The sequence below is a fragment of the Odocoileus virginianus genome, chromosome 24 (genome assembly GCF_023699985.2).
Source record: "Odocoileus virginianus isolate 20LAN1187 ecotype Illinois chromosome 24, Ovbor_1.2, whole genome shotgun sequence".
Taxonomy (NCBI): Eukaryota; Metazoa; Chordata; class Mammalia; order Artiodactyla; family Cervidae; genus Odocoileus; species Odocoileus virginianus.
This window is the reverse complement of record NC_069697.1, coordinates 52,083,001-52,108,175: the sequence shown is the minus strand read 5'-3', so window position 1 is coordinate 52,108,175 and position 25,175 is coordinate 52,083,001. Positions and strand designations below refer to the sequence as shown.

The 25,175-nt window shown below is 46.6% G+C and overlaps 2 protein-coding genes across 4 annotated transcripts; both read right to left on the bottom strand.

Annotated features, from left to right (window-relative positions):
• Positions 1 to 11,362: 11,362 nt before the first annotated feature.
• NACA (nascent polypeptide associated complex subunit alpha) lies at positions 11,363 to 23,301 on the bottom strand. 3 transcript variants are annotated; one of them, XM_020884094.2, is made up of 9 exons: positions 23,191 to 23,301; positions 22,511 to 22,652; positions 22,272 to 22,343; positions 13,176 to 13,261; positions 12,917 to 12,994; positions 12,536 to 12,682; positions 12,008 to 12,136; positions 11,678 to 11,800; positions 11,363 to 11,487 (listed from the first exon to the last, which is right to left on the bottom strand). In XM_020884094.2, the coding sequence occupies exons 3-9, from the start codon at positions 22,339 to 22,341 to the stop codon at positions 11,473 to 11,475; spliced, it is 648 nt and encodes a 215-aa protein (XP_020739753.1). In that variant the 5' UTR covers positions 22,342 to 22,343; positions 22,511 to 22,652; positions 23,191 to 23,301; the 3' UTR covers positions 11,363 to 11,472. The 3 variants fall into 3 exon arrangements, with proteins under 3 accessions (XP_020739753.1, XP_020739754.1, XP_020739756.1); XM_020884095.2 differs by lacking the exon at positions 22,511 to 22,652 and having other exon boundaries at positions 23,191 to 23,293; XM_020884097.2 differs by lacking the exon at positions 22,511 to 22,652 and having other exon boundaries at positions 22,272 to 22,365; positions 23,191 to 23,272.
• LOC139030947 (nascent polypeptide-associated complex subunit alpha, muscle-specific form-like) lies at positions 15,873 to 21,876 on the bottom strand. Its single transcript, XM_070454893.1, has 2 exons — positions 21,786 to 21,876; positions 15,873 to 19,963 (listed from the first exon to the last, which is right to left on the bottom strand). The coding sequence occupies exons 1-2, from the start codon at positions 21,874 to 21,876 to the stop codon at positions 16,005 to 16,007; spliced, it is 4,050 nt and encodes a 1,349-aa protein (XP_070310994.1). The 3' UTR covers positions 15,873 to 16,004.
• Positions 23,302 to 25,175: the final 1,874 nt, after the last annotated feature.

Genomic DNA, 25,175 nt, shown 5'->3' with positions numbered 1-25,175 from the left:
ACCTGGCCATTACCTTGAGTAAAGTAGGTGGATAAGTAAATTGATGCTTTTGAGAATTGACGCTTTTGAACTGTGGTGTTGGAGAAGACTCTTGAGAGCCCCTTGGACTGCAAGGAGATCCAACCAGTCCATCCTAAAGGAGATCAGTCCTGGGTGTTCATTGGAAGGACTGATGCTGAAGCTGAAACTCCAATACTTTGGCCACCTGATGGGAAGAGCTGACTCATTTGAAAAGACCCTGATGCTGGGGAAAGACTGAGGGCAGGAGGAGAAGGGGACGGCAGAGGATGAGATGTTTGGATGGCATCACCGCCTCGATGGACATGGGTTTGAGCAAACTCTGGGAGCTGGTGATGGACAGGGAGGCCTGGCGTGCTGTGGTCCACGGGGTCACAAAGAGCCGGACCCACTGAGTGACTGGACTGGACTGAGAGCAGCTGGAGGCCGAGGTGTCATGGGGTTAAGTGTCAGAAAAGAGAGATGCACACGGAGAGATTCTAGAAGTCTTCAGGGCTCCCTCTTAGGTCTTTTCCTGAGTACTGTTTAGTGCATACACCTGAGGAAAGAAACTTTAGGGTGGGTAAAGAACCACCTGAAACAAACACAGCTTTGAATATAAGATCAGGAATAATGCTTATTCCCACCAGCCAGGGTAGAAAACCTCATAAATGATTGAGTAAGTGTACTTAGGAGAGTTTGCTTCAATACTGGGAAAAACTTAGCCCTAGACCTCATCTAACAAAGTTTAAAAGTAAGACCTGAAAGAATCACACTGTTTGCAAGTAATTTAACTGCACCTCAGAAAAAAATCTCAAGAATGTTTATAGAAATACAAAAACATCCAGAATCCAACAAAGTAATATCCATGTCAGAGTACTCAATCAAAAATTAACATAAGGGCCTCCTTGGCGGCTCAGTAGTAAAGAATCTGCCTGCCAATGCCAGAGACAGTTCAAACCTGGTTGGGGAAGATTCCACATGCGGGAGGGCAGCTAAGCCCGAGCGCCACGACTACTGAGATCGTGCTCTAGGGCTCCTGAGCCGCAAGCTTGGAGCCAGTGTGTGGCAACTATTGAAACCTCTCTGCCTAGAGCCTGTGCTCCTCAAAAGAGAAGCCACTGCAATGAGAAGCTCACACACAGTGAATAGTTCCACTCACCGCAGCTGTAATATTGCAAATGATGCTGCCAACAAGGGGTTAAATTCCAAAGTATACAAACAGCTCATACAACTCAGTATCAAAAAAAAAAAAAAAAAAAACAACCCAATCAAAACCATGGGCAGAAAACCTAAATAGACATTCCCCAAAGAAGACATGCAGATGGTCCACAGGCACAGAGAAAGATGCTCAGTATTGCTAATTGTCACCTCACACTAGAAGAAGCCCACGGGCAGTAATGAAGACCCAGCACAGCCATAAATAAGAACAAAAGTATTATTTTAATAAAAGGACTGCCCATGTAGGGGACATGGGCTCACCCCTCGTCTGGGAAGATCCCACATGCCATGTGTGCTAAGCCCGTGTGCTATAGCTACCGAGCCCACGCACCTTAGAGCCTGTGCTTGGCCACGAGAGACGCTCACGCACCGCAGCAAAGAGTAGCTCCCTCATGCTGCAACTAGAGAAAGCCCACATGTAGCAACGAAGATCAGCACAGCCAAAAATAATATTTTTAGAAGAATGATTGTTTAAAAATACACGCACCATAGTGTTCATAGCAGCGCTGTTTCCAATAGCCAAGACATGGAAGCAACCTACATCAACAGGAAGCTGTGATGGGGTCAGGATGACAAGACTTTTCTTTAAAAAAAAAAAAAACAAGATAAAATTTACCTTTTTAATCATTTTTTAAATGTACAGTTCAGTGGGATTATGCTCTTGTCATTGTGCAACATCACCACCATCCATCTCCAGAAATTTTTCATATTCCCCAACTAAACTTCTGTACCTGTTAAACACATTCTCCCTTCCTTTCTCCCCCAACCTCTGGCAAGCACCATTTTGTTTCCTGTTTTGTGAATTTGAATAATCTAGGTACTTCATATACGTGAAATCATAAGCATTAATATTTGTCTCTTTTGACTGGCTTATTTCACTTAGCTTAATATCAAGGTTTACTCTTATAGCATGTGCCAGACTTTCTTCCTTTTAAAGCAGAATAATATTCCGTTATACATATATACTGCATTTTGCTTTTTCCTTCATCTCCAAGGGACACTTAGGTTGTTTCTTCGTTTTGACTATTGTGAATAATGCTGCATGGGTGTATAGAAGTCTCCAAGGTCCTGATTTTGACTGGAGTATATATATATACCCAGAGTGGAACTGCTAGATCACATAGTAATTCTATTTTTGATTTTTTAAGAATTGCCATACCATTTTCTGAAGTACTATATAGTCCCATCAACAGAGCACAGGTGTTCCCATCCTCACTTGTCATCTATTTTATTTTTTCATAGCAGTCATTCTAATGCTTGTGAGGTGGTATCACACTGTAGTTTTGATTTGCATTTCCCTAATGATTTGTGATGTTGAGCATCTTTCCACGTGCTTATTGGCTATTTTGAATAACCTCTTTGGAGAAATGTCTATTCAAGTCCTTTGCCCAGTAAGTTGTAGTTATTTGTACACTGTAGATATTAACTTATTATAGCCCCCAAATTGTCATTTGCAGGTACTTTTCCCCAACTTCTGAGTTGTCTTTTTACTTTGCTGATTTGTGTCCTTTGATACAAAGAAATTTTAAATTTTGGTGAAATCTAATTTATCTAATTCCTTCTTTTGTTGCTTGTGCCTTTGTTGTATTATAAATCATTGCCAAAATCAAGACCATGAAGATTTCCTCCTGTTTTCTTCTGAGAGTTCTATCATTTTAGGTCTTACATTTAGGTCTTTGATCCATTTGTAGTTATTGTTTATTTTTTATATATATTTCTGGCCACACCATGAGGCTTATGGGATCTTAGTTCCCTGACCAGGGGACTGAACTTAGGCTCACAGCAGTGAAAGTGCTGATTCTAACCACTAGACTGCCAGGGAATTCCTTGCAGTTAATTTTTGTATATGGGGTAAAATAAGGATCCAGCTTCATTCTTTTGCATGTGGATATTTAGTTTTCCTGACACAGTTTGTTGCCAAGACCAAGTTACTTTTTTTTTTTAATTAATTTTTGGCTGCACTGCATGGCTTGCAGGATGTTATTTCCCCAACCAGGAATTGAGCCCATGCCCTCGGCAGTGGCAGTGAGGATGTAGAGTCCTAACCACCAGACCACCTGGGAATTCCTTTTTTTTTTTTTTTTTTTAACATGACTGAATGAATAGCTGTGTCATTCATTAACTGTATTAGCAGGAAATACATAAGGGAAAATTTTGACAGGCTAGATAATGTTAAGAAAGTTAATTTGAGGAAAGACAAATGCAGCCATGCATGAAGTGTCTGTCCACTGGACTTAGCAACTGGGTGCCCTGGATGAGAAACAGTTCCTGGAGAAGTAGAGATAAAAGGAAGACAACAGTGGACTGGGAAGGGAATGAATACATCTATCATCATAGATACATCTTGGAAAGAAGTTGAAATGAAAAGCAATTTGCATGAAGATATGTAATATACAATTTTATTTAAAGTTTTAAAATTGCAGAACACTAACTTTTTTGGCATATTATAAATGTATGTTAAGAGTAGGAAGTCATGTATAGGAGTTTAAAAAGTCAATTTTGGGGATTTCCCTGTCGGCCCAGTGCTTGTCTGTCTCCCAGTGCAGGGGGGCATGAAGAGCCCAAACGCTGCACAGCATGGCCTAAAAAAGCAAAATGAAACAATAATCCATTTCTAAGTGAATGGGGCTTCCCTTGTGGCCCAGCGGTGAAGAATTGGCCTGCCAGTGCAGGAGGCACGGGTTCAATCCCTGGTCAGGGAAGATCCCGCTAAGCCCTGAGCCACAACTACTGAGCCCGTACACCCTAGAGCCAGTGCTCTGCATCATGAGACGCCACTGCGACGAGAGGCCCGCGAAGCTCAGCTAGAGAGTAGCCCCCGCTCGCTGCAGCTAGAGAAAAGCCCGTGCTGCAGTGAAGACTGCAGCGCAGTCAAAAATAAAGAAAAAAATTTTAAGTGAATGGTTGAAACGTGAACTCTAGCTGAGTAAATAAACTGGCCCATTAGGGAGCTTTTCATTTGAAAACATATGTTTATCTCTACCTTTGATCACGCTGGGTCTTCGTTGCTGCGTCCGGGCTTTCTCTAGCTGTGGTGCGTGGGCTTCTCCTTGCAGTGGCCTCTTGCTGTGGGCACAGCCTCTGTCTAGGATTGCGGTCCTCTGTTAGGCATCGCAGTCCTCCGTTAGGCATCGCGGTCCTCTGTTAGAGTTGCGGTCCTCTGTTAGGATTGCGGTCCTCTGTTAGAGTTGTGGTCCTCTGTTAGGCGTCGCGGTCCTCTGTTAGGATTGCGGTCCTCTGTTAGGGTTGCGGTCCTCTGTTAGGGTTGCGGTCCTCTGTTAGGCACTGTGGTCCTCTGTTAGGATTGCGGTCCTCTGTTAGGCACTGCGGTCCTCTGTTAGGCACTGCGGTCCTCTGTTAGGATTGCGGTCCTCTGTTAGGCACTGCGGTCCTCTGTTAGGCACTGCGGTCCTCTGTTAGGATTGCGGTCCTCTGTTAGAGTTGTGGTCCTCTGTTAGGCGTTGCGGTCCTCTGTTAGGCACTGCGGTCCTCTGTTAGGGTTGCGGTCCTCTGTTAGGGTTGCGGTCCTCTGTTAGGCACTGCGGTCCTCTGTTAGGATTGCGGTCCTCTGTTAGGCACTGCGGTCCTCTGTTAGGCACTGCGGTCCTCTGTTAGGGTTGCGGTCCTCTGTTAGGATTGCGGTCCTCTGTTAGGGTTGTGGTCCTCTGTTAGGATTGCGGTCCTCTGTTAGGCACTGCGGTCCTCTGTTAGGGTTGCGGTCCTCTGTTAGGCGTCGCAGTCCTCTGTTAGGCATCGCGGTCCTCTGTTAGAGTTGCGGTCCTCTGTTAGGATTGCGGTCCTCTGTTAGAGTTGTGGTCCTCTGTTAGGCGTCGCGGTCCTCTGTTAGGATTGCGGTCCTCTGTTAGGGTTGCGGTCCTCTGTTAGGGTTGCGGTCCTCTGTTAGGCACTGCGGTCCTCTGTTAGGATTGCGGTCCTCTGTTAGGGTTGCGGTCCTCTGTTAGGCACTGCGGTCCTCTGTTAGGATTGCGGTCCTCTGTTAGAGTTGTGGTCCTCTGTTAGGCGTTGCGGTCCTCTGTTAGGCGTTGCGGTCCTCTGTTAGGGTTGCGGTCCTCTGTTAGGGTTGCGGTCCTCTGTTAGGATTGCGGTCCTCTGTTAGGCACTGCGGTCCTCTGTTAGGCACTGCGGTCCTCTGTTAGGATTGCGGTCCTCTGTTAGAGTTGTGGTCCTCTGTTAGGCGTTGCGGTCCTCTGTTAGGCACTGCGGTCCTCTGTTAGAGTTGTGGTCCTCTGTTAGGGTTGCGGTCCTCTGCGGTCCTAGGCACTGCGGTCCTCTGTTAGGCACTGCGGTCCTCTGTTAGGGTTGCGGTCCTCTGTTAGGATTGCGGTCCTCTGTTAGGGTTGCGGTCCTCTGTTAGGATTGCGGTCCTCTGTTAGGCACTGCGGTCCTCTGTTAGGGTTGCGGTCCTCTGTTAGGATTGCGGTCCTCTGTTAGGCACTGCGGTCCTCTGTTAGGGTTGCGGTCCTCTGTTAGGCGTCGCAGTCCTCTGTTAGGCATCGCGGTCCTCTGTTAGGCACTGCGGTCCTCTGTTAGGATTGCGGTCCTCTGTTAGGATTGCGGTCCTCTGTTAGGGTTGCGGTCCTCTGTTAGGCGTCGCGGTCCTGTTAGGCATCGCGGTCCTCTGTTAGGATTGCGGGTCTTCTGCTGCTGCGGCATGTGGGCTCAGCAGTTGTTGCACGTGGGCGTAGTTGCTCTGGGGCGGTGGAGCCCTCCAGGACCAGGGATCGAACCTGTGTCCCCTGCACTGGCAGGAGGACTGTTATCCACTGTGCCACCAGGAAGGTCCTCGTGTCTCATTTTTATTGTATGTATTTTGGGTTGCGCTGGGTCTTTGTCGCTGAGCACAGACTTTCCCTAGCTTCAGCGAGTAGGGGCTACTCTTTTTTGCAGTGTGCGGGCTTCTCATTGCAGTGGCTTCTCTTACTGGTGTGCGGGCTCAGTAGTTGCAGCACACGGACTTAGCTGCTTCGTGGCACGTGGAATCTTCCTGGACCAGGGATCAAACCCCTGTCCCCTGCACTGGCAGGCAGGTTCTTAACCCACTGTAACACCAGGGAAATCCTTTTCATTTTTATTTTAAATCAGAAGGGTGATTTAGTAAATAACCTGTGCCAATTTCAAATTCTTATCAAATGCTTCTAACCATCCTATATATATTTTGGGAGTATTAGGTCTACTGTTACAGATGGAGGCAGAGATTACTTGAGATTTCACTGATAAGTGGCCTATTGAGTATTTGAACATAGGTATTTAATCCGTTTGAGAACTAAGGAACAATTCCTCTTTAACAGGTTTATCCAAACTATACATCCCCTAATTTGAGAACTAAATATTTAATCATTGTAGCAGAGGAGGTTAGTTGTCCATTTTAAGGGTAGCAGATAAAAAATCATTGAAGGAGTTACAGGCATTCTTAGTTTTATTTTGCTTTGTAGATACCGTGTTTTTTTTTTATAAGTGAAGGCTTGTGGCAACCCTGCGTCAACTATTGGCGCCATTTTGCCAACAGCACTTGCTCCCTTCATGTTTATCTCACATTTTGGTAACTCTCACAATATTTCAAACTTTTAAATTACTATATTTGTTATGGTGATCTGTGGTCTTTGATGTTACCACTGTAATTGTTTTAGGACATCATGAACCATGCCCATGTAAGATGGTGACCTTGATAAATGTGCTTTGACTGCTTTACTGACCAGCCATCTCTTTCTCTCTCTCCCCTCAAGCTTCCCTATTTCCTGAGACACAAGGATACTGAAATTAGGGCTAATTAATAACCAAACAATGGCCTCTAAGTGTTCAAGTGAAAGGAAGAGACTCACATCTCTCATTTTAAAGCAAGAGCTAGAAATGATTAAACTTAGTGAGGAAGCCATGTCAAAAGCAGAGATAGGCTGAAACTAGGCCTAAATTACCAAAACAAAACTAGGCCTAAATTACCCAAACAATTGGCCAAGTTGTGAATGCAACAAAAAATTTCCTGAAGTAAATTAAAAGTGCTACTTCAGCAATACACAAGGGAAAGCAAAACAGTCTTATTGCTGATACAGAGAATTTCTAGTGGTTTGTCTAGATCAAGCCAGTCACAACATTCCCTTAAACCAGAGCCTAATCTGGAACAAGGCCCCAGCTCTCTTAGATTTGATGACAGTAGAGAGGTGAGGAAGATGCAGAAGGAAAATCTGAAGCTGGTAAAGTTGGTTCATGAGGTGTAAGGAAGTAAGCCACGACATAGAAGTGCAAGATGAAACAAGTGTTGATGGAGAAGCTGCAGCAAGTTATCCAGAAAATCTAGCTTATAGAATTAATGAGAATGGCTACACTACATAACAGATTTCAGTCAAGATGCTATTCAGGACTTTCGTAGGCAGAAAGGTCAATGCCTGGCTGAAAAGCTTCAGTGGCAAGCTGACTTTCTCATTAGGGGATAGTGCAGCTGGTGACTCTAAATTGAAGCCAGTTCTCATTTATCAACCATTCTGGAAATCGTAGGGCTCTTAAAAATGCTAAGTCTATGCTGTCTTTGCTCTGTAACTGGGACAACACAGTCTGGATAATAGCAGCACATCTGCTTACAACAGGGTTTACTGAATACTGTAAGCCCACTGTTGAGACTTAACTGCCAGAAATAAGGATTCCTTTCAAAATATTACTGCTCATCAACAATGCACCTGGTCATCCAAGAGCCCTGAAAGATGTATAGTGAAATTAATGTTGTTTCTGAACATATCCATGATGCAGTTCAGGAATCAAGGAGTAATTTCAAGTCTTATGACTTAAGAAAGAAATACATTTCGTAAGGCTGCCATGATGATTTCTCTGATAAATCTAGGCAAAGTAAATTGAAAACCTTCTGGACAAGATACACCACTCTAGAAGCCAGGAACATTAGTGATTCAAGAGGTCAAAACATCAGTATTAAGAGTTTGGAAGAAGTTCATTCTAGCACTCATGAATGACTTTGAGGGGTTCAAGATTTCAGTGGAGGAAGTAACTGCTGATGTGGAAATAGGAAGAGAACTAGAAATTAGAAGTGGAACCTTAAGATATAACTGAATTGCTGCAATCTCATGATAAAACTTGAATGGATGAGTTGCTGTTTAAGGATGAACAAAGTAGTTTCTTGAGATGGAATCTACTCTTGGTGAAGATGCTGTGAAGACTATCGGTATGATGACAAAAAATGTAGAATATTACATAAATTTAGTTGATATGGCCGTAGCAGGGTTTGATAAGCTTGACTTCAATTTTGACAAAAGTTCTTCTGTGGGTAAAAACACTATCAAACAAGCATTGCAGGGACTTCCCTGGTGGTCCAGTGGCTGGGACTCCACGCTCCCAATGCAGGGGGCCAGGGTTTGATCCCTGGTTGGGGAACTAGATCCTATATGCCACAACCGAGTTTGCATGCGGCAATGATGATTGAAGATCCCAAGTTGCTGGTGCAACCAAATAAATAGTAAAATAAATGTTAAAAAAGAAATTTTAAAAAAAATTGCAGAAATTGTTCTTGAAAGGAAAAGTCAATTGATATGGCAGACTTCACTGTTGTCTTAAATTCCTTGGCGGTCTAGTGGTTGGGACCCCAAGCTGTCACTGCTAAGGCCCAGGGTTCTACCCTGGTCCAGAATTAAGATCCTACACACCGACTTTGAACCAAATGGCATGGCCAAAAAAAAAAAAAAAGTTACTCTCAATCTTCAGAAACCCCCACCTGATCAGTTGGTAGCCGTCAAGACTTCCACCAGTTTAAAAAAAAAAAAAAATCTGGTTAAGTCCTACATAACTTTTATATGTACTAGAAAAAAAAATCATGCCTCACTGTATTGTGTGGTGGTATGGAACCGAGCCCACAGTATCTTTGAGGTATGCCAGAGATCAGCCTTTTTGCCTTACTACCCCTTCTTCCTTTCTGGGTTTCCCTGGTAACTCATTGGTAAAAAAAATCCACCTGCCAAGCAACAGACACCGGTTTGGTCCCTGGGTTGGCAAGACTCCCTTGAGAAGGAAATGGCAACCCACTCTGGTATTCTTGCCTGGGAAATCGTATGAACAGAGGGATCTGGTGGGTGATAGTCCACAGGGTCACAAAAGTCAGACAGGACTTAGCAACTAAACAACAAATGCCTGTAATACATGAAATAAAGGGTAGCAATAGTTTGAAACGGGAGTTATCAGCAGCAGTAATAGCCTTGAACAAGATCCTTCTCTAAAAAGGTAACCAAGAACTGGCCGTTTGTTTTCTCTGTAGAGAGGGAAGGGTGAGGAAATGGGAGTTAATATCCCTAATTTCTCCTGAAATAATTACTGACTCAGACTTGGCAGACTTCAGCCTCTTAAGACTTCTGTTCATTTAATGATTGTTTTACTCCAGAGAAATAGAAGCAGATCATTATTTTCAGCCAGACGTCAATCTGTGCTTCTTTAGGATAGCCTACCAGTGAAAAGGCTTTGGTCTTTGGGGAAGTCATTTAACCTCTTTTGGTCCTCATGTCTTAATCCCAACTCCTAAAATAATGCCTACTTTCTCAAAGGGACTGAGAATAGTAAAAAGATTTAAACTTTAGTTCCCAAGATTAGCACAGTGTCTAACTTTTAAAAAATGTATCCTATTTTCAAATTTTAGCCCCCTGCTCTCTGCCAAACCACTTCTAATAAGTAAAGAGCTTCTAGATGAAAGAGAGAGAGAATGAAAAAGTTGGCTTAAAACTCAACATTCAAAAAACTAAGATCATGGCATCCAGTCCCATCACTTCATGGCAAAAAGATGGGGAAACACTGGAAACACTTTTCTTGGGCTCCAAAATCATTGCAGATGGTGACTGCTGCCAGGAAATGAAAAGACGCTTGTTCTTTGGAAGAAAAGCTATGACAAACCTAGAGAGCATATTAAAAAGCAGAGACATTACTTTGCCCACAAAGGTCCATCTAGTCAAAGCTTGGCTTTCCCAGTAGTCAGTCATGTATGGGTGTTGAGAGCTGGACCATAAGGAAAGCTGAGTGCCGAAGAATTGATGCTTTTGAACTGTCGTGTTGGAGAAGGCTCTCAAGTCCCTTGGACTGCAAGATCAAACCAGTCAATCCTAAAGGAAATCAGTCTTGAATATTCATTGGAAAGACTGATGCTGAAGCTTCAACACTTTGGCCACCTGATAGGAAGAACTAACTCATTAGAAAAGACCCTGATGCTTAGAAAGACTGAAGGCAGGAAAAGGGGATGACAGAGGATGTGATGGCTGAATGGCATCAACTCAACGGATGAGTCTGAGCAAGCTCTGGGAGTTGGTGATGGACACGGAAGCTTGGCGTGCTGCAGTCCATGGGGTTGCCGAGTTGGACACGACTGAGCAATTGAACTGAATAACCTAAACTCACAAACTTCACTGTTCTTATGACTTCTAGAGTTATCTGTATTGTGTATTTATCACGACTGGCTAAACTGTATGTGCCAGTTTGCCTGGAGCAGTTTTGATTTAATTTATTATCGTAGCACAATTATGGCTACCCTAATCATAATTTATAGATTAATATGTCTGTATGTCTAAGAGCACAGCATGCGCACTGTCTATAATCAAAAGTCTCTCCTTCATGAGGTACCTTCCTTTAAAAAAATATTTAACCTGGGCTCCCTGCATTGGGAGTGAGGAGTCCTAGCCACTGGACTACTAGGGAAGTCCTAGCATCTTCACTTTTTTACAAAGTACTATCTGAATACATACTGGGCCTCATCTGGCCTCTGAGGCAAGCATTTCACATCTGTTACTTCCAACCCTGTACCAAGCTATTACCCGACAAGAGGCCAGATGAGTCCCAATGTTTTCAGAAAGATCATAGGTCAGAGGAGGGGATAATTATTAAATACAGAAAAATCAGGATTTGCTAAGAGTTAACATCTAGGAAAGAAATGAGAAACTTATAGTTACATTGCAGTCTCTGAAAAGAAGTTTCTAATAACATGAACAGTATCTTCTTACAAGAGGTGAAAAGGCTGAGATGTTAAGAGGGAAACCTGTGGCATTAAACCTCTTCAACTGAAGCTGAGGTCTTAAAAGTTACAAATAAATGTGTTTTCCTTTCTAGAGCTTTTGTCCCCCCACCTCGGCGAAGAGATCAAGCACCCACCGAGTTCATCCAACAAGAAGCCATAACTTTATTAATGATAGAAACAGTACAAATTTCAAACCCAGCTGCAGTTAATCTTCTGAAACACCAAAAAAAGGTCCTCTTTTCAGATGGTTACATTGTTAATTCCTGTAAGAGAAGAGAGATCATCAGAAGTGTGGTTACAGGCCAATTCAGAGAATACAGGTCACTAAAATCCAAGAAAACTCAGAACAGGCTCTGGAAAGAGGCTTCTTAATTGGCTGATATTAAGCACAAAAAATAGTCACCCACAATTGGTCAGGGCAGAGGGAGTCAAGGAATAAGCTTTGATACTTACCATAATAGCATTTACAATATCATTACTGTTGTTCTTCAGGGCTCGGACTGCCTTTGCTCTAGACACATTTGCTTGTGACATGACCAATTCTATGTCCTTAACTTCCACACCTGTTTCATCAACCTAAGATAAGGAAAAAATACTTAATAAACTAAAGGCAAGAACAACTTCAATAGTTGCCAGGCATCTCCTCAATCAACAGACAGTACTTAATGTAAGTCAAAAGCTACTTAACTCGTGGAGAGCCTAAAACCATATAGAACACACCCATCAATACAAACATGGTATTATCTTGAGAGGATTTAAGGTACAAGAGATTTCCTTATATACCTCTTCCTCTTCACTCTCCTCTTGCACAGTTGGAGTCTGTGTGTTTTCTTGGATGTTTGAGACAGCTTCACCTTGAACTTTGAATTTCTCAGCAGCTGCTAACTGTGCTTGCTGAGATAAATCCTCAATCTATAGGACAGAAAGTACAGATTCAAATGAGTAGGTCAATCGCAGCAGATCAACAAAATGGCATCTTTCCCAAATGCTCTCTAAATCTAACTTAAATGTAAATCACATTAACTTACTACCTAGCCTTAAATCACTTGATCTAACTCAGATTATACTGATATATCCCTGTAGACAAAGAAATAGCTTATGTCTAAAGCAGTGGCCCTCCATTGGAGGGTGATTTTGTTCCCCAGGGGATATCGGTCAAAAGCCTGGAAATTCTGTTGGTTACCACAACTGCAAGTGATACTGCTCAATGGATAGCCCTTCTACAACAAAGAATCATTTGACCCAAAATGTCAACAGCACTGAGGTTGAGAAATCCTAGTCTACCGCAATTCTCAAGAAAACTTTCCTTACCTTGGCTTCCCCAAAAACAATGTAGGTATCTGAAGCTGGGCTCTTGTACACATCTGGTTTTGTGATGACAAAAAGGATATTCTTAGATTTCCGGATAGTGACTCTAGTAACCCCTGTAACCTGTCGAAGGCCCAGTTTGGACATAGCCTAAAGAATAAAAAAGAATAGGCTGTCAACTTCTTTAGAACCAGCTTCAGGAAATACACTCAACAAAACTACATTCTAAGCAAAGACTTTTGTGGGTAAAGAAAGAAAAGTTTATACAGGAATACATCATTGATTCTCAGGCTTCCTGCTACTACCTTCAGTTCTACCACAGATGCATCTCCCTTTCGAAAGCTGCTCCATTAGAACCTCTAACTTTATAACTTCAATTCTTACCTTCCGTGCCTTCTTTTCACTCCGGCTTTGTTTCGCTTTACTGACTGGTTCTTCATCGATTTCAGCTGCTGCTGCCAGCTAAGAAAAGCAAATAGCTGTGAGTAAACTGGAATGGAAGACCTGGATACCAAAATCCCCACGTGGTTTTCCCTTTATGAAAGTTCACAGCTCCAAACGCATAAGCCAGCTTTCTCTGGTCAACACTGGTTCACCCATGTTTCTCTGACCCTAGTACTTACACTAGTAAGTTAATACCCACCTGAGCTTGCTGTGTGGTTGCCTGTGTAGAATCCTGCTCCTCAAGCTCTGGGACTGATTCATCACTATCAGATTCTGTTCCAGACCCTAGAATGACAAATAACTTTTACTATTTTATAGTAAAGATTACAAGAGGCACGTCACCATGGCCTGCCCACACCAAAAGTCACTGGTTTACGCCAGACCTCAGAAAATGTACTGCAAACCAGTGGACTTATGTGAAGTCGGCTCATGCAGTATGATAGCCTGTAAATTAGTCACAAACTAGTGTGTACACATCCATTAAAGACCCAGCCCCAGAAACACTCAACCCAGCTAAGCAGTTTGTATAACTGCTTCAAGTTCTTCCCTTCTCAGCACAGGCAAATACCAATGATTTATGCAATGCCAAATTCCACCCAACAGCCCATCCATCTCTGGTGGGCAAGGTGCCTCCAGATATACTTCAGTGAAAACAGTTACGATGACATTGTGGAGGCAGTCTTGAGGGCGTTGTGGGGAGAGGACACTTTCCCCTCATCCTTTAAACTGGTTTGGGGGAGCCAGAAGCAGTTGTGTACACATTTAGCTTTATTTTGAAACTGCTAACCCTAGCAGTTTGATCTAATCAACACGACTCGAAGATTCTCAAAATGCTGATCTATAGTTCTAATAGTCACTTCTAGATAATTGTCCTATGACCTCATCCATTTCTTCCAAATGTAACTCACATATTTAAGTTTCCCTCAATTCAAAGGCCAAGCATCAACAGACTACTGAGGGAAGAAGCATACACCTCCACCATTCTCAGGCTAGGAAAAATAGGTCTTGGAGGAAAAGAGTCCCTGGGCACTGTTATTACTAAGTTTAAGATGTGAAAAAATTCAAGTAGTTCTACATTTCCCAATATTTTAGCAAATCCCAGGCCCAGGGACAAGGTTAGTGATGTGGTAGAGATTAGAGCAGATTAAAGGTCTAGGAGGTCTCGGTTTTCAGTGTCAGATCAGTCAGGTAAGGAAGATGAGGGACCCAGAGTTAGTCTGGACCACGTTACACAAGATAATACACAATGGACTATCTGAGGCGAAAACCAAGACTGTCTCACATTCCTAGAGTTTCTGCATTTACACTTATTGTTCTATGCCCAAACACAAGCAGATGTCCTGGAGAAAGCGGCGCACCCTATGGTTAGTATCGGTGGGTAGCCCGGGAGGGTTGTGGGCAACACACCATGCACACGGCAAACCAAGGCAAATACCCTTATTGTTCTTCAGAACAGGCTGCTTGGCAGAGGGGGTCGGGGCAGGGATCCCGGCAGGTTTGGGGGTGGGCATGTTGACGAGGACCGGCTGGAAAGGCACTCCCCCCGAGATTGGTTCCGGGGGAATCAGAGGCGGCAGCTCATCCTCATCAGCAGGGGCTGAGGGCTTACAGGGTGATTCCAGCACCAGCCCAGGTGAGGACGGCAGAAATTGCTGTTTAGGAAGCAGAGGGGGAACTGGGGAGGAAGCAAGAGGCAGAGAGACTGATGGGGTAGGTGCTGGAGAGACAGACACTGATCCAGCTTTAGGAAGGACCTTCTCTGGGGCAGCTGTTGCTGAAGGGGTAGATGTCTCTGACTCAGGAGGAGGAGCCAAGGGGCCCTTTGGGGAATGGAAAGAATCCTTGCCCTTTGAGGGAGAGACAGGGAGGGCTTTTGGAGCCTGTGGAGAAGAGTCTTTCTGAGTAGAGACTGTCAGTAGCGGAGCTGGAGCCACTGCAGGAAGGGGGCCTTTAGCGCCGTTCTGAGCAGGGGGGTCTGGGCAGACAGGTGGTGGAGCAGAACTCTTCTTGGCTGGTGGACCTTTCTGAGTGGGAGCTGTGATGACCGGTGCACTTTCTGGAGCTGAACCATCAAGCACTGCTTTGACAGCTGTGGGGCCTTTCTTTACTGGGGGCCCTTTAGATGCCTGAGGGGCAGTGGATCCCAAGGGACATGTGACTGAAACTGGGGAAGCAGGGGCCTCTTTGGGAGAGAGAGGAATCACAGTTGGGGGAGTGGGAGCCCCTTTGGAGGATGAGGTTGCTGGGCCCTCTTTGGTGACTGGAGACTTTTTTGGGGAGGGAGGAATTACAGCTGAGGGAGTGGGTACCCCTTTGGGGGCTGGGGTTCCTGTTGCTTTTTTGGTGGAAGGAGTTACGGCTGGGGAAGTAGGGACCTCTTTGGCGGTTGGAGTTACTGAGGCTCTTTTGGGGGCCGGAGTCCCTTTGGAGGAAGGAGGAGCCACAGCTAAAGGAGTGGGGGTTCCTTTGAGTGATGGTGTTGCTGAGGCCTCTGTGGGGGAAGGAGTCATGGCTGCAAAAGTGGGGATCTCTTTGGGGTCTGGAGTTGCTGGAGACTCTTTGGGAGTCAGAATTGCTGAGGCTCTTTTGGGGGAGAGAGGAGCCACAGATGGGGGAGCAGGGTCTCCTGTGAGAGGTGGGGTTGCTGGACCCCTCTTAGGGGGAGGAGAAGTCACAGCAGAGGGAGTGGGGGTTCCTTTGGGTGATGGAGTTGCCGAGGCCTTTTTTGGAGATGGAGGAGTCACAGGTGGGGGAGTGAAATCCCACTTTGGAGGTGGGCTAGCTGGGGCTTTTTTGGGAGATGGAGTTGCTGGGCTCCCTTTGGGGGAGGGAGGAGTCACAGGTGGGGGAGTGGACTCTTCCTTTGGAGGTGGGCTAGCTGGGGCTTTTTTGGGAGATGGAGTTGCTGGGCTCCCTTTGGGGGAGGGAGGAGTCACAGGTGGGGGAGTGGACTCACCCTTTGGAGGTGGGCTAGCTGGGGCTTTTTTGGGAGATGGAGTTGCTGGGCTCCCTTTGGGGGAGGGAGGAGTCACAGGTGGGGGAGTGGACTCTCCTTTGGAGGTGGGCTAGCTGGGGCTTTTTTGGGAGATGGAGTTGCTGGGCTCCCTTTGGGGGAGGGAGGAGTCACAGGTGGGGGAGTGGACTCTTCCTTTGGAGATGGGCTAGCTGGGGCTTTTTTGGGAGATGGAGTTGCTGGGCTCCCTTTGGGGGAGGGAGGAGTCACAGGTGGGGGAGTGGACTCTTTCTTTGGAGGTGGGCTAGCTGGGGCTTTTTTGGGAGATGGAGTTGCTGGGCTCCCTTTGGGGGAGGGAGGAGTCACAGGTGGGGGAGTGGACTCACCCTTTGGAGGTGGGCTAGCTGGGGCTTTTTTGGGAGATGGAGTTGCTGGGCTCCCTTTGGGGGAGGGAGGAGTCACAGGTGGGGGAGTGGACTCTTCCTTTGGAGATGGGCTAGCTGGGGCTTTTTTGGGAGATGGAGTTGCTGGGCTCCCTTTGGGGGAGGGAGGAGTCACAGGTGGGGGAGTGGATTCTTCCTTTGGAGGTGGGCTAGCTGGGGCTTTTTTGGGAGATGGAGTTGCTGGGCTCCCTTTGGGGGAGGGAGGAGTCACAGGTAGGGGAGTGGACTCTTTCTTTGGAGATGGGCTAGCTGGGGCTTTTTTGGGAGATGGAGTTGCTGGGCTCCCTTTGGGGGAGGGAGTCACAGGTGGGGGAGTGGACTCCTTCTTTGGAGGTGGGCTAGCTGGGGCTTTTTTGGGAGATGGAGTTGCTGGGCTCCCTTTGGGGGAGGGAGGAGTCACAGGTGGGGGAGTGGACTCTTCCTTTGGAGGTGGGCTAGCTGGGGCTTTTTTGGGAGATGGAGTTGCTGGGCTCCCTTTGGAGGAGGGAGGAGTCACAGGTGGGGGAGTGGACTCTTCCTTTGGAGGTGGGCTAGCTGGGGCTTTTTTGGGAGATGGAGTTGCTGGGCTCTCTTTGGGGGAGGGAGGAGCCACAGGTGGGGGAGTGGACTCTTCCTTTGGAGGTGGGCTAGCTGGGGCTTTTTTGGGAGATGGAGTTGCTGGGCTCCCTTTGGGGGAGGGAGTCACAGGTGGGGGAGTGGACTCACCCTTTGGAGGTGGGCTAGCTGGGGCTTTTTTGGGAGATGGAGTTGCTGGGCTCCCTTTGGGGGAGGGAGGAGTCACAGGTGGGGGAGTGGACTCTTCCTTTGGAGGTGGGCTAGCTGGGGCTTTTTTGGGAGATGGAGTTGCTGGGCTCCCTTTGGGGGAGGGAGTCACAGGTGGGGGAGTGGACTCTTTCTTTGGAGGTGGGCTAGCTGGGGCTTTTTTGGGAGATGGAGTTGCTGGGCTCCCTTTGGGGGAGGGAGTCACAGGTGGGGGAGTGGACTCTTTCTTTGGAGGTGGGCTAGCTGGGGCTTTTTTGGGAGATGGAGTTGCTGGGCTCCCTTTGGCGGAGGGAGGAGTCACAGGTGGGGGAGTGGACTCTTCCTTTGGAGGTGGGCTAGCTGGGGCTTTTTTGGGAGATGGAGTTGCTGGGCTCCCTTTGGGGGAGGGAGGAGTCACAGCTAGGGGAATGGAGTCCTCCTTTGGAAGTGAGTTAACTGGCGTTCTTTTGGAAGAGGGAGGAGCCATAGCTGGGGAAGTGGGAGCCTCTTTGGGAGGTGGAGTGGCTAGAGTTTGTTTTGGGGAAGGAGTTGCTGGGGCTCCTTTTGGGGAGGAAGGGGTCACGGCAGGAAGTGGAGTCTCTTTAGGTAATGTGGTTGCTGAGCTCCCTTTGGGGGAAGGAGGAGTCATAGCTAGGGGAGTGGGAGCCTCTTTGGGGGAAGGAGTTGTTGGGGCTCCTTTGGGGGTGGAAGGGGTCACAGCTAAAGGAGTAAGGGTTTCTTTAGGGGATGGGGATGCTGGCCCCTCCTTGGGGGAAGGAGCCATAGGTGGGGGAACAGGAGTCTCTTTGGGGGATGGGGGAGTAGGGGAATGCTTCTCGACTAGTGATCCTTTAGAGACATGAAAAAGAAGATCGGCCTCTGGAAGAGAGGAAGCTTCAACTGGAGAAACAGTGAATGAAAGATTTCCAGCAGGAGTATCAGGGATAGCAGGTACACTTTTAGAAGCAGAAGGGGCAAGACTTAAGGGAGCAGTAGCTGAACCCTTCTTGGTTGGAATTCTTTTAGGCTGAGGAGACACAGTAGTCCCTAAAGGAGACAGGGAGCCAGCAAGGCACATTCCTTTGCAAGATGCAGTAACAGAAGCACCAGAGTCCTCAGTTGGGCACCCTTCAGGAGGGGAAGCCACAGATGCCAATGGTGAGGTTTGAGAAATGCCATGAACTTTCTTTGCACCCTGAGGAGTATGAGCTGGAGGCAGAAGAGTAGCAGACTCAGACTTGGGAATTTCAGGGACCTGTGCCATAGGAGCTAGAGAAGGAGAAGCATTCTGGGGAGATAAAGTCACTGCTGGAGCCATAGGGCAACTTTCAGAGGTTGGAGGCATCAATGGTAAAGTAGTAAGAGTGGAAGGACTGGCTAGAGTTGAAGGAGCGCAAGTACCTTTGGCAGCTGCAGGAGCCATTCCATCAATGGCAGCACTTTCCAAAGGAAATGGAGCTACAGGTGGGGTAGTGAAAGAACTTTTGAGAAGCAGATTAGTTGGGTCTGGGCTTGTGTAAGAATCTGTGTTGATCACAGGGACTGGGGAGCTGGCACTCAGAGAAGAGGGAGAAGTCCTGGCCGGCTTCACTACAGGGAGAGGCCCTGGGGAGCTTTCTGCTGCCAGGGCGGCTTCAGGAGAAAGAGCCGTCTCTGGAGAAGGCGATGTGCTCTGGGGAGAGGGGGGATGCTTAGGCGCTGCCAGGGCTGCTGTACTAGGAACATCTTTGAGAATGAGAGGGGCAGTAGGAGATAATGGAGAAGAGGCAGCGACGTCTGAGGAGACCAGGTCAGGGACAGCAGAGATGCCTTTGTCAGCAGACAGAGCCAGAGAGGAAGTGGGAGCCCCCCCTGGAAAAGCAGTCACAGCAGTAGGAACCACCTCATTTCTGGAAGGAGGGGGAGGAATTACAGATCTCTGAGAAGTGTAACAGGGATCCGCAGAAGAATGATCTACAAAAATAGTACCTTCTATGGGATCTGACAGAACATTAGAACTTGAAGTTTGGACAGGAGAACTCTGATGTAAAGGTGTAAGATGAGAGCCCAGAGAAGTGAGGAAAACCGGGGGGGACGCAGCAGCCACAGCAAAGGACTGAGTTGGAAGAGATGGAGCAGCAGGTGGACCCTTCAGGCTGAGGCTCACAGGGTGTTGTGGAGTAGTCAGAGCTGAGATGGGGACACCTTTGACTTGAGGGGAAGGGATGGCAGGTGGTATCTGAGAACATGAGGCTAGTTCAGACTGAACAGAGGCCAAAGGAGTTACAAGATGGGAAGGGATAGCACTGACTATACTTGGAGGGTTGGGGGTATCCTTTGGATTAGGAGTTAGTTGAGAGGGAGCCTGACTAGGAAAGGGCTTTGGTTCTGAGCGAGCAACTGGAGCTGACAACGATGTCACTGACCCCGACTCAACCACGGCAACTGAAGGAGGCGCACTGAGGGGGTGCAGGGGTTCGGCAGGGCTCTTCTGAACTGAGTGGGGAGCCAAGGCCACCAGAGCCAAGGGGGCTGAGGAGGAATGAGCACCTTTCAGAGGTGGAGTTATCATGGGCGAGGCCAGAGCTAAGGCAGCTGGGGAGATAGGAGGCCCTATCAGGTTTGGTAAGAAAACGGGGGGGTCAGCGGGAGGGGCAGCCCCCAGAGGCAGGGCCGTCCCATGGGATGACTGCAGAAGAGGCGCTTCACAAGGGGCTGAGGTCATGGTCGAGGGAGAAAGGAAGGGGGAAGGCTGGTTAGGGGTTGCCAGAGGGCACTGCTGGGAGGCCAGGGAGCAGGGAGGGGTGGGGGCGGGTTTAGGCTGCCCTAAAGCAGCAGTGACGCTCAAGGTTGAAGACACAGGCGGCACAGCTGGAGGAGAAAAGCCAGAAAGGGGGGCGGGGGGGGATGAAGGAGGAGAGGGAAGGAAAAAACAAAAGTGAGTTATACAGCCCGACTTGGTACAACATGCCTCACACAAGAAACACTGGAAGTTTAAATCTGAGAACAAACGTGACCACGCAGGATTAGACAAAGGTGACAAGCAACAGCGACCTCCCCAAACACACTTCAGAGGTCAAGTAGAATACCTCATTCTTCTCCTTTCCCAAATCTACTAAAATAAGTAAACCACTTGAGGGTGAAGAACAGTCCAAGAGCCGTATGTCGGTCTTCAACTGGGGAGCGCCAGCCCAGGAGTAAGTTGGCAACAGCCAGCAGGCTTCCTACCGTTCCTTTCGAGATGTGCCCTTCTCTTCCCACCTCAAAGGGACCCTAAGACTTTCTCACAGACCACGGAGTCACCACTAGAAAGTGCTACTCTATCCACTCAAGGAGCATGAACTGAAACAAATGCTGAAAACTGGAACAAGGAAGGTAATGAGTGGCAATAATGGAGAATCAGAGCTGAATGAGAAAAACAGGTCTCTAAGTGCTCAGGCTTCAGAATACTCAATATTAAATACTAAGTCACCGAGCTTCCCTATACCTCATTTTACTCACCCAAATCAAACAAACAAAAAAACCAACCGCAAAAGTGCGGACTCCACAGTCTCTAAGCAATGTTAACTCTTCAGACATCAATCTGGATGAATCAGACCACGAGTAACAGAGCTTAGTCACAAGCATAGGAACTGTATTATGAAACTGTAATCCAACTTGTCAAACTAGACTGTGGAGAGAATACGCTGGGTCCCCACCCCTTAATCTGGATGAGTATGCCACTGTGCCAAAACAGGCATTACTTGGCACCACATTTGAAGCTGTGCAAAAGATTCTGAATGATTGCTCAACACCTAGAAGGGAGTATTATTATTTTTTAAAAAAGCCTAGAGCATCCAAATTCACAGTTCACTCAACCAAGAGCACCCCATTACAGAGGTAGGCTCAAACCAGTCTTTCCTAGAAACTTGGTAGCTCAAAGTCTTTATGACTACAGTGCAAATGCTCTCAAATGTATTAATCAGAACTTGAAACTTACAATGTTTTCTCCTCACTGAACCTCAAAACTCCGGGATAAGGCCCAAATGACTTGCTTTAGACACCATAACCAATTTCCTAAGTCCGTTTCCTCACTTATTCTAGTAATTATTTGGTTATAGTTGTGTATTAAACTCCCCACCCCAAAAAAACAAACCCTGAGTATCCATCACAGGCACTTAATCTAACCTACAATGCAATCTCAAAATACTCAGGAATAAGTTTAACAGTTCTGAGGACTGCTTCGGAAGCAAACAGCATTAATTTTGAAGCTTGATTCAGATTATTCAAAGTTCATCTGAATTTCAGTCTCCACACTTGTAAATTTTTAACCTTCCTTAAGTCCCAGTAGTTCAAGGATTTCACATAGCTCATTCCCCAGCTCAGAGGCCCCCCCCCTTTTCTTTTCCAGCAGCTGTATTAATCCTTTCAGCTGCTAAAATCAGACAGGTGGGGAGGGAGAACCTTAATGCTTTCAACTATTTTAATTCCAGGAGACAGAAACTGCCCTTAAGTGACAGGTGGAGTTTAAAAAAAAAAAAATTTACCATGGGGGCGGGGAGAGGCAAGTATGGTCATAGCCTGAAGATTCCCTTCGTTTACTTCTGCACAACTGAACAGCAAGAAGATTACCATAAAAGTTTTTTTCACTACCCCCTCTCAGGTTTTGTAGAGATATATTTTAAACAGAATTCAAACCTTGCATTTACACTACCTTCTACATTCATTAGTTTCAAAGCCGAAGAGCGGTCAAAAGACGACTCTAATTCAATCCTGGGTTCCAGATAAGCTGTTGATGCAGGCATTGTTCCAGGACACTACAAACAGTTCAGCACCAATCCACAAAACAACTTAACCAATCTAGGAGGGCCCCAGAGCCCAGGAGAACACATTTACCACCAGCACACATCTCATCCATGCATGTGATGAGGGCACAACGCCAAGCACTGCCATCTAAAACCTTGATGCAACTTGCTGGCTGGGACCTCACAAAAGCCCAGGTCTCCTTGGCCTGCCACTGTTGCCTGTTTCCCATAGGTGAGTTACTACTATGGACTCTCCTCTCTGGTAAAGCTACAGACCCAGCTTCTTTAATGAGAACCAATACTAAGAACAGTCTATTTGTCACTTAACCCACCAAATGTTTTTAGGGCCAATCTTACAATCTTAATTAAGGGCAAGGGGTCCAGGGGGAACCTACCTGTCTCAGCCTGGGGCTGTGGCAACTCCTGCTCTGTAGCAGGGACGGTTTCTGTGGCTTCACCGGGCATTTCTGAAGGGAATAAAAAGGAGGCCTGAATTGACTAGGATCCAGAGTCACGCTTAAAACTGCCGAGGGCTGTTAAATACCGTAAAGGTGTGTGGGACAGCCCTCCCCAAAGTAGCTGGAATAGGTGAAAAACACGACGTAACCCTCACATTTTCGATCAAGAGAATCACCTTTTTTTTGTCGCTCCTCTTCACTCCGCGGAGAGCGGATTTCCCAGTGCCCAGGGATTCGTTTTATTCCACACTCCAAATCCCACACAGAAGCAATTATCACTGCGTTCTCAACCCGAGGGAGAGGATCCCGGTCTGGCTCCTGAGCACGGGATGGGAGACTTCAGACGCTACCTTGAAACGCCGCGCCCCCTCTCCCCCGCGCGCTTTCTCGGCGAGGACCTCCACGACCCGCGTTTGCTGACTTCCGGGACTCAGAAGGGGACAGAAGGTGTCTTAAGTCCCAACACTGGCTTGTCACAGTAAGGGTGTGTGTGTGTATACACGCGCGAGCGCGCGCGGGGGTGGGGGTGGTTGTTCCAAAGCTGTGACCCCTTAACCTCCGCTGGGTTCTGGCGAAGCCGGTTCCAACAGCAGACGCACCCCACTTCCATCCCCAACGGTTCCCATCTCCCCAGCTCTGGACTCCCTGGCCTTTGTGCCCTACTCTTGCCAGGATACCAAAAGCAGACCCCATTTTGTCCGGAGGCCCCAAGGCCACACTGCCCAGGGTTGAATAGGAGCCCCATGACCCCATAAAACCTCTAATTATCCTTAGCTCCTATTCTGCGTGGCGCCTCAGGCCGCAAGAAAGACGGATGGCTACAGATAAAAAAGTAGCGGCGAAGACAAGCACTTACTGTGCGGGGAACGCGGAACCAAGATGGCGGCAGAAAGAGAGCGAGCGAGCGAGAGCGTGACCCACGCCTGTTGCAGAACGAAGCCTGGCGGAGGGGGCGGGGCCAGGATCTAATTCCGGGTCAGGAGCTGCTTACAGTCACTTCCTTTAACCAGTGAGCCATCCGGCTGTTTCCAGTTGGGGGTGGTGCCGAGGTCTAAATAAGGGTATGAATTTAGAACTGGAGTCGCTGGCCTGGCAGAACTCTCTATCCTGAGCTATGCAGTCCTTAGATAGCCGACCCCTTCGCGTCCCTCATGTCGAGGCATTTTTGATACGCGAAAGACAGTAGCCTCTGCTCTCGTGTCAGGAAAGTAGCCACAACATTATTACTTTCTGACTTCATTTTATCAGTTAATTCAGTAGAACGATGTTATTAAATAATGCCGAATACACGGAGATTGTAGTCACACCAATGAAAGGTAGCTGTGACCTAGGCTGTCAATTATTTTACTTTGGAAATACATAATTTAAAGTGAGATTATCGTGAAGGTGTAAATTTCTATACTCAGCTATTTCTTTTTGCCTCTATTTTGGACACTGTATCCTGAAACTCATCCGTTCTAGAGGATCCCACTCCTTATATAGTAGTTTTTGAAAAGTAGAATGTAAATGTTTTGTTAATGAAAAGGTTAGGGGTCCTGAGTCCCATATCCTCTCTCCAAAAGGACTCAACAAATATAGTATTCACACTTACAGTTCATTTCAGCCGCTCAGTCGTGACTCTTTGCAACCCCATGAACTGCAGCACGCCAGGCCTCCCTGTCCATCACCCAACTCCCGGAGTCTACCCAAAGCCAGGTCCACTGAGTCAGTGATACCATCCAACCATCTCATCCTCTGTCGTCTCTCCTCCTGCCCTCAATCTTTCCCAGCATCAGGGTCTTAATGAGTCAGCTTTTCACATCAGGTGGCCAAAGTATTGGAGTTTCAGCTTCAACAGTCCTTCCAATGAACACCCAGGACTGATCTCTTTTAGGATGGACTGGTTGGATCTCCTTGCAGTCCAAGGGACTTTGAAGAGTTTTCTCCAACACACTTTAAATGCACTTAAAATCTAGTGGCTTTAAGACAATTATGGCTACCTTTTAAGATAAGTGGGCTTCCTTTTGTCTCAGAGGGTAAAGACTCTGCCTGCAGTGCAGGAGATGAGGGTTGGATTCCTGGGTGGTGAAATTCCCCCGGAGAAGGAAATGGCAACCCACTCCAGTATTCTTACCTGGGAAATCCCATGGACAGAGCCTGGAGGGCTACAGTTAATGGGGTCCCAAAGAGTTGGACATGACTGAGAGCCTAACACTTTTAAGATAAGCAGTGAATATTTTAAATGCTCTAAAAGCTACTTTAAAATTTCACCATTTTACTATAGTGGTTAGGATTACTTCATAGGATTGTTAGGAAGGTAATGTAAGCTAATTTATTGTTACTATTAAAATTTTTGATAGAATTTCTGCTTAGTAGTGATCTGGGAGGCTTTCAGTGCATTCCATTTACCGTCAGAAGGGCCCATAATAGCCAACTGTGGCCTTAGATACGTAAAACATTCTGACTACGCCCCTTTCTTTCCCAGCAAGCCCACTGACTTATAATTGTTAATCGTTAGCTAAGGAAGGATGTACTGTCTTTGGGTTTCTTTATAAACTGGGCCTTTAACTGGCCCTTTGTTTCTACAATTTTCATACATGGATGAGTTGGCAAATCAGAGTTACAGAAGTCAATTGTCTTTCAGCATGTTTCTGCTATTTTCAAGAACCAGACATTGTTATATACAAGCACAATATATTCTGTAATTTAGTTTATTGGTTGTTATACCAGCTTTTATCAAGGACTCTAATATTAAAGCGTTAAAATGCTTTAATGCTAGACATATTGCTTTAATGCTAAACATCTTTTGTTGAACAGGTAATCCCACCCAGTTCTTCTCCTCTCATTCTGAGTACTTAAGAT